A 9,882-nucleotide genomic window follows, 5' to 3' on the forward strand; every position below is an offset into this window, starting at 1 on the left:
CATGTCATCGGTCTTTTTGTTCTCTATTAGCGTGTTGCATGTTTATATTTTAATTTTTACACATTTCCATAGTAACCATGTTACGGAGAAAAACGTGACATGACACATAAGACGACATTCATGAACGTTGACTGGAGCCGGTGATTAATTGCGAGTGTGCTTCGGGTGCAGTACATGTTGTTTGTCGAATCGTGAATATCGAAATTATTTTACATGTATTAAAAGTGCAACACCGTAACATGCGGGGGTGTTATTGTACAGTATTGACATTAAAAAGAGTTTTTTCAACATCACTGTTAGGTTGGGTATCGAGAGTTATACCAGTATTAAGTTAGTTGTATGATTTACGGTATTCTCGTGCGATGTTAAAAAAAACTTCATCAAATCTTTTGTGAGACCAATAGACTAATAGATTAATAAATCGTTACATTAGAATGAAAAGGTTACAGCGCAATTAAAAAGAAAATTGTTTTCCATAAATATTTAAAAATAATAATTACGCGTCTAATATTTAGATGCGCGATTATTAAGTATAACTACTTCAACTATTGAAGTAGTTGCATTCATTACACAGATAAATAAATCAAATTAAAAATCAAAATATTCATATAAACGTGTGATAATTTGTTTTTAAAAACGTTCAGTACACTGCGGTTTAGTGATAAATTATCGAATTTACGTCAAGACCTTTTCATTCTTAAGCAACGAAATATACGTATTGGTTAGTTTATTTTTATCCTTAGACAATGCATCGTCTTGAGTTTTTTCATACGAAGTTGAAATTGTAATAATTTTTATCTTATTATGTCTGTCACTACTTTTTTTCAGTTTCAAATTGGTCCTGCACGACTGATTTTGTTGAACGATACGTCAAAAAAAAAACACAACTCAATATAAATTGACAAATTAATTGTAATATCACTATTAAAATTGGATGGCAGTTGTAATTGATTATTTTTATTTAAACAATAGTATAAAATTAACATAAAAAGATTTACTAGGACTTTGCACTTTACACGAAGAACCCAAAGTTTGAATTTCTTACATCAATTCTAATGGAATCGCCTCATTATTACCACTTTTAAGAAAGTTTCACGTGCAATTTTTTTTACTGAAAATCGCTTTAAAATTTATAAGGTTTTGACTAAAGAAATGTTCTCAATAATTTACTCAACTTAGTTATTTTAGTGCCTAAATAATTGTGTTTTTTCACACGTTCAACTACATAAAAGTAAGAATATTGAAAAACCATTAGGAAACACTGTGTTTGTTTTACTGTGTTATCATATTAGCTAATTTGTTGTATCGCTAAACTGTCTATTTTAGATTGGCATTGAGTATTGCATAAACTAATATGCGCTGCTACGCGTGGAAGCACTCGAATGTGGTGTTGAGTGGACGCTGGAAATTCGATTTGGCCATTAGGCTATCCGACCTTGCGTGTTCGTCTGGTTACGGCTGGACATTATGGACTTGGCTGACAATAGAGTTTCGCAAACACACCTGCCAGTCGGATCAGTTTTCTCAATTTTTCTCAACGTAATTCGAGGTTTGCCCGTTCTGCAGTGTCCGATACGGGTGTTTTCGGATTACGCTAAGCGATGACGCCATAAATATAACGCGCTATTAGGACAACGTGCCGAAATGTCTGTGAAAAACTTGAGTGTGTAACTCCCATGTGACAACATTAAATTCATTTACCGCATTGTTTTCATTGTGCGCTGGTTTTAAACAAATTGTATTAATTACACATCTTTTGCTAATCAATCAAAACTAAAGGAGCCGGTGCAATTACTTATTGTCTACGTATTATTTAATTATTTTGGAAACGCGAAAAACCGTAAAGTTTTAGTAGTACACGTTATAAATTAGACATTTCTAAACAAGAATTTCCCGTTATTGCATTAGACATACGTTTTTTATTAGGTAGCAATGAAATAAGTATTTATATTTTCATTGCATATAACAATAATAATGGAAAATAAAAACAAGACTTTGATTAATGGTTATCAAAGCTTTTATTATTTCAAGTTTAAAATGGTGTTATTATTAATATTATTGAAGAAAATTTATACCATAATTTTATGCTATTAATATGAACAAATTTTAATTGTGCAGAAATTCGGATTTTAAAATTTATACATCTCTTTATACATTAATTATACAATACATCTCTCATGTATACGAATAAGAACATTTAAAAAAATGTTTAAATATTTTTTATTGCAATTAAATTAAATTTATATTTTAAATGAAATTTCATTAAATTTTAGAATGAATCCGAAAATAAGTATAATATATACGGTAATTTTACACACAAATAGTGTAATTTGGCATAAGATATCGAAAATTCATACACAAATATAATATTTTTATGACTATTTAATCTAATTTTACCTTACGATGTACGCATTAAGTACTTTCAGTACATGAGTGTGAAAATATAGACATTTTTTTAAATATGTGTAACTATTGAAAGAAACTATTTGAAAAGCTTTTAGCATTTTTAAAACGATTGTTTTATTTAATAATTCTTACAAATCGTCCATTTACATTTTGATAAAACTCTAATTTAAAATTAAGTTGCTTGTTTATAATTCTGATTTCTGTTGAAGTGTCGTACGTAAACAGCTCAAAATGATTTTATTTGACATTATAAGCAGATTAGTTTTGTTTGCCTCAATTTACTATAATGAAGTAACTGTTTTCCACTTTTAAAGTCCAATAAAAAAAACGGATTACAATATTTATTTTATTTTCATCTTTCATTTAGTTTATTATGACTATAATTGTTCAAATTAGACCATAGATGTCTTTAAACATTTTCAAAATTATAAATTGTTAAATTGGTTAACAATATCAAAAAAAAATAAAACCATTACAACAAGAATTATCCATTTCAGTTTTTGTGTAATTTTCAATAATAGTTATTCTTTGTAAGAATTTTCTATTTTTTCATAGTTGACAAAATATCACATCACGTTCAACGGTTGTGTAAAATATTAAAAGCTGTTAATANTGTGTAAAATATTAAAATCTGTTAATATTTGCACGCAATTTACCAGTGGTGTATGAATCGTGTGGTGTGTGAATAATCTTCCACGCAAATATGTGTATCGTGACAAATAAATAAAGAAAAATATATTATGCGACTGTTCGAGTATTGAAATAAACAGTGTAATTTTAATACATATGGTAATTTGTAATACAGCTCATACATATTAAATTAATTGTAATATATAGTGCATTAGATCACGTTTAAATGTATATACTCTAATTTATCAGTGGAATAATAATAAGTATGTTTAAATGCTGTAAGTGTGGGTGAAACACGCATTGATATTATAAACGTAACGTTTCTGTGGAAGCTAATATTACAATAAAATTTACACGATGTTCTTATATACTTTAAACAAACAATAATTGATTGACTATTGAGAAATTTCTTCTCAGTATTAAATTTCGTGGGATTTCGCGACATTACGAATTCTTCAAATACATTTTCATAAGAAAAGTTGTTAAGTTCGACTAGCTCAAATAATGCGAATAAAAATGTTAAAATTTGTCCCCTTTCTTCTAAAATCAATCATAATAAAAACGATAGCAGGATTTTTGAAATTTACATTCGAATAAAACAATCCGTATGTACTATTTTCATTAAATATAAGTTTACTGTTATCTTTGTACTTTGTATGCTGTTCATTAAAAAAATTACACTCGTAAAATATATAACGCGTATAAATATCTTTTTTTCTCTTCAGAGATGTATTGTTAGAGATTGGTAAGTTAATGTATTCACTAAGTATATGGATCGGTGAATTGCTATTTTTCAAACCTGTTCCCGACACAATCTTTTGCTTGTGAGATTTAAAATTACTGATAATACTTAAACAAATACCGAGTTCATAATTTTATATTTTACGAGTTGTTTGAACAAATTTAAAACAACCGATTTGCCAAAAACGGCTTGTATATTTTGCACATCTGAATAATTACAATTTTCAAAACTTACCATATTATGTGCCACACCTGAGTATTAAAATTAAGTATTAAATACAGAAATATTATTATGAGTACCTAATATCATTTGATATTTCTTACTCAAAACCGATGAAAAGCTAGATGTAAACACATTTGGATAAAAATAGCATGTGCTCTGAATATATGAATTTCATGAAATTATTGTCATTTTTCCTGTAATAGCTACTTTAAAAAGAAAATATATCAATTATAATATCAGTACGAAATTAGATTGTATGAATAAGTGCAAGTACTAAGTAAATACATAAAACTGGTTATAAAGTATATCCTGTTGCTACACGTTGTTTCTTATGTGGATATACCCACATAAATAATATTTGACTGTAGTTTTAGTGAAGTTGTCACAGAAAAAAAAAGTTAAATCCAAAAACTCGAATCAGCTAACATGATAATGGCCGTGGTACACAGTTCGGTGTACTTTTTTACGCTTATACAACAGGAACTGATCGCACTCGTACCTGTTGTTATCGTTTGCACCTCTGGCGGTTTTCCGTCTCCCAGTCCGGATGCGGTAATCATTGTTTGTCGTGATCTATTTAATAGGCCGTATAATGATCTAAACTTATTTTTTGGAATCACGCAACCACCACCGTTTCCTCATCAGGTAATAACGATTCGTTATGGCCGTTACTGTTACGATTGCACTAACTCCTAAAATAGTTCGTGGTACGTTCAAATAGTTTATGAAATTGTTATTATAACTGTGGTGCACAAAATGAGATGTATAAAACATTACCGACATTATCATCTGAAATAACGGCCCCCTATATGCGGTAGCGGTGAAAACAACGAGATTAAAAGACAACCGGCAGTAATATTGTTTGTTATTTATTATTATTTCATTTTTTTTTTTCTGCACAAACATGCAGTCTTACAAGTGCCCTACTAAAGAACGTGCGCACGACTCGGTTAATTTGTGCGACACACGCGGTCAATAGCCACCGGAAGGTGACAAAAACTATTATGTCGGTGTTTTTTTCTTCGACATTAAGTCACCGGCTCCTATGATCATTCGTCTTACGGCTGCTGTCGCCTATCACACATTGGCATCTCTTTCGGTGCGAATTTCTTTCCATTTATGATAACTTTTTTTAGTCAAAACAATTTTTTTTCTACTTTTAATATTTCGGTTTATTTGCCGGCAATGCAGATTGTGACACGTGATGATACGTGACAATCATTGACGGTTGCCTTTGAAGTGCTCTTCGGCGCACTTTGTGGTCGCCGTCACACCGACACTGGAATATTATATTGCACTCGAGACGACCTCGATAACATGTCAAACCCGTAGCCAGGGTTTCTCTTCTTTTCTTTTTTAATGTTTTAAAGAAGAACTTTCCCCGTGTCCTTTTACGGACAAGTCATGTCCTTGGAGGCGTGTTATAAACGCACGTATGGCGGTTTACACTTCCTATGTACAGTGCGACGTAGGTGACACTGATCTATTTACGAGAGGGCGTACAAACTTTTTATTTTTTACACGGAATTCGCTGTAAAGCAAACAGCGCCCCGTCGTATTTGATTTATATTCGAATCGCCTCTCATTCTGAGGTGCTGTTCAGCGCATAACTATGACAACGGCAATTAATTAGCATTTGGCATCCAAATAGACACTGCGTCAGGGAAATTAACCTTGAGCACTACCGCTCTGAACTAGTATCCACTAACTACTCATCTGTCCTTGATCACGTCGCCCCGTGTTACGCTTGTATGTTCATTAGTGTTTTCCCGTTGTTTTCCAAGAGTCGCACATTTCCGTTATTTAGCTGATCAACGATCTTCGACAATCTCTAAANCATTTCCGTTATTCAGCTGATCAACGATCTTCGACAATCTCTAAATGTACATCGAAAGTCGCGTTAAATTAATTTAAAATAATTATAAATTAAAAATTGGTTCATTGAACTGACACGACTCGCGTCGCAATAATGTAGTCGACACTGATTTTGATGGTAGACACCCGTTGGCCGTTTATTAATGATGAAAAACACTATTAATTAGTCTTTGCGTAATATCGCGGCACTTACACTGTCGTCGGCAGTGTCCGGTATGGTCCTCGGCCGTCAAAAAGTTAGCAGCGTTGATGGCGACGGTGCGGATCGGTTCGCTAAGTCCGGTCGTGCGACACACGTCGGTGGCGTACATCCTGGACGTTGCTGCTTTGACATTGGGAACAAGACTCAACGCATCATTTGCAGCGGGACGTCGTCGGCCGTGCTTGCTGAACTTTGCACCGTGGCGTATGGCATGCGGTGTTGGTCAGTCAAACGGCCAAATACCCATAGTTGGGCCTGGTAAAGATGGCGCGGGGTATCGTGTATCACAAAGCAACCCAGGACCATGTTAGAATGTTTTATTATTCGTTTAAAACGACTTTAAATTCGATGATTTAGCACAAAAAAGAAGTAAATGAAATTTTTGAAAACATGAGTTGGGGATATAGAATACATTTTAAAATTTGAATGATTTAAAAAAAAAATTAAGAAACGCTGATGTTTAAAAAACATCAACGATAAATATGAAGTTTCAAAATTACATAAAAAAGTATAAACATTAACAAGCCATAGGAACGTTTACAATTTATGAAATCCTATAAATTCATAAAATTTAAGAAGTTAAAAAAATATTTACCATTAAGAAGCCATTTAAATGCATAAAAATTGAGAAGCTATGTAAAACATAGAACTATAAATTAATAGACCAGTAATGAGTTATAATATCTGAATTTTGAATGATTTAACAAATTTGAGATTATACCAAAGACATTGTATGTTTTCGTAATATACTTACTAGACCGATTTTTCTCAACAATTCATTAAATGATAATAAATTGTATCTAGTTGATAACTTGCCCACAAAAATTGGTAATGTTTACCTTGTCACGGTAAATCACCAAAAAAAATTACGATTTTTAAAATCGGTAAATTTCTACATAAAAATTTAAAATTTTTCTTACAACTGTCATAACTCTAGATAATTTTACCTTATATAAATACCTTAAGTATTTTTTTTCATTTTACCTTTTATCTGCCTACAGGTGAATATTAAAAATAGCAACTTTGGCACGAAAAGTTAACTTTTCCAATAAAATGAAAGATTATGTACGTGATACAAATTTAAAAATAAAATGAAAAATGAACAATTTTTTTTTATACAAATTTATTTCCCAATTGTTTGATATCATTTTTATGGACCTTTACTTGCCATCAAGGGGTAGTCAAACTAAAATTTTTTTTACAAATTTGTTGAAAAACTTATTTTCTTTAATCTGTCGTAGCTTTTTAAAAAATATCAAAAAAAGAATCAAAACAAATTTCATTAGGTATAAATTTTTTTAAATTTTATTACCTACTGGCTCACAGGAATTTCAAAATAGCAATTGTGTAAAAAATATCAGTTTTTCGTGTTATTATAATTTTCTACAATCATTTTTTTTTTGCCAATTATTTATACTTATATTAAGGAAAACAAGGATGATAGGTACTCAAATAATTCCCCTCTTTTATAAATAAATTAATATAATAATAAAAATTTAAGAATTTTCGCAGCTATTTTCGAAACATTTATTACATATTTAACCTTGTATTTTTAAAAAAGTTCAAATAAGTATTGAAATAATAAATTAATAAAAATTATATTTTTCTAATACATCAAAATCTATAAGAGCTTTTTTATGATAAATATTTGGATCGAAATACTCATAACTCGGTTCTATAAAAGACACAATAGTCTCAATATTATATTCATAGAATAATTCGTCTAAATAGTTTATATACGATTTGATATTCTCTACATTTTGACATAGTGATTTCGAAGCTATATCTGTAATTTGATCTAAGTCATCCTTACTAGAATTTTTCTTTTCAGAGCTTAGTTGTTCTAAATTTTCATCCATTAGTTTTTCATTGTAATTTATAGGAACAAATATTGGTAACAGAGTTTTCATAATTTGTTCAATATATATAATTGCTTTATTAAGTGTTAAATTAACACCTTTTTCAACCAGTGGTTTTTTAGTGGAATCTTCTAAAACTTCTATCATTTCATTGTAATTAAACCTAAATAGTTCTTTAAAGAATTTATTACCTAAAAGATAATTTTTCACATCAGTATTACTTACATTGATATTTGCAAACAATTTACGATTTATTTGCCAATATTTATTAGCAATAACCATGTGCTTTCTTATTAAATGTAATGCTACTGTTCTTATAACATTTAACATTTTTATTTGATAAATTCCTAAATTTTCCGTCCAAAGCTCTAGATAATAATAATTCAAAGCTTCATTATAACTTTTGTTGAGCTCTTTGTATATTTCTTTAAAAACTATTTCTCTTTGTTCACCAAAATTCATAATTATGTATTTCAAAGTATTTTCGTCCTTTATTTTATACAAGTAAATACTTTTTAAGGAGACCCAATTTTTTTCTGTTTCGTTTTCCAATAGAAAATTATTATGATTTTGTGTTTCTATTATCATATTGTCGATGTTTTTTAAAGATATTTTCCAATCATGTTTATTGTTACCATTCACTATCATACCATGCCTATTGCCTTCTCTACACCATTTAGTAATAAAATTATTTAATACATTTATGGTCGAAGTTATCGTTTTAGAATTCCTATCAGTCCAATTTCTATAGCACAACGAGCAATACATCAAAAACATATGCACATGCCAAAACGGCCTTATATATATCGTTTTATTTATTTTTAAAAGTGAAGCTAACATGCTTTTGGTAACTTTTTCACTTAAATGACATGAATTTATATTTTCAACCGTTTTAAAATAACTTGAAAGTAAATGCATATTACCACACGCCAAATCACAGTATAATAAATCAATGTTATTCTTTACTTTACTTTCTTTTGGTAATGAATCTATATTTAATAGTTTCTTTACAGTACTAAATTTTAATTTAGGGAAATCATTCTTCTGAGGATATTCAAATCCAGTAATCAGATTGACTGCTCTTTCAAGTTCTGAATCTGTACACGGAACTTTTCTAGAACAACATGTATTAACTTGCATTGTATCCCAGATCACCACAAATACAATACTGATAAAAAGATTAAAAATCATTTTTCACTGCTTTAATTTAAATATTAAATAAATGACAATTCATGAAAAATGAAAACTTGATTTAATTACGCGATCGGTATTGTGTATAGCTATATATAAGTTAATTTTCTATGAAAGAGGGTCATAAAAATAATTTTTTTATAAATTTAGCTTGACGATTATTTGTTAGAAACTATTTTTTACAGATTGATCGTAATTTTGAAAAGTGAACAATACTAAACTGAATCAATATTAACACTGAGTATAAAAATTTAATTTTCTATTTTTATTATTTAATTTATTAAGTTCAAAAGATAAAAATAACAAAAATACTTTAGATAGTGTTTAATTTTAAAAAATTGATGGATTATATATTTATATATATTAAATATAATGTGTAATCGGAAATGATATTATTTAAAAAATAGTATGACGAATGAAAAAGGTTTATAAATAGTATTTATCATGAAAAAATTGTATTGATCCATATATTTTCAAAAAAATTATAGCATTATAAAATTAAAAATATAAAAAAGAATTTTTATAAAAAACATGTGCTTTTTCTTTTAGCGTCAATGCGAAGCTGAGTAGGTATTAATTTTATAATGATGTGTTTTTTTTAATTTTTTTTTTTTTTGTCTGTTAACGCTCAATCTCTGCTCTTGCTGGACCGATTTTGATGAACAATACGTTCAAAAGATCACAAATCATATCTAGTAAAAAACATTACCCTCAACAATTGAAAAAAATTTTCATATTTTTTATTATATTTATAA

General features: G+C 29.1%; 1 protein-coding gene across 1 annotated transcript in view; it reads right to left on the reverse strand.

Annotated features, from left to right (window-relative positions):
* The window catches only part of LOC126896765 (uncharacterized), a 27,812-nt gene extending 18,588 nt beyond the window's left edge, over positions 1-9,224 (reverse strand). Inside the window, exon 1 of the mRNA XM_050669830.1 lies at positions 8,035-9,224. Within this exon, the coding sequence (XP_050525787.1) occupies positions 8,035-9,127 (1,093 nt within the window). The 5' untranslated portion in view covers positions 9,128-9,224. The remainder of the gene's footprint in view (positions 1-8,034) is intronic.
* Between the last annotated feature and the right edge of the window lie 658 nt (positions 9,225-9,882).

This window comes from Daktulosphaira vitifoliae, unplaced genomic scaffold (assembly GCF_025091365.1).
Source record: "Daktulosphaira vitifoliae isolate Bord-2020 unplaced genomic scaffold, ASM2509136v1 Scaffold_1, whole genome shotgun sequence".
In the NCBI taxonomy this organism is placed as follows: Eukaryota; Metazoa; Arthropoda; class Insecta; order Hemiptera; family Phylloxeridae; genus Daktulosphaira; species Daktulosphaira vitifoliae.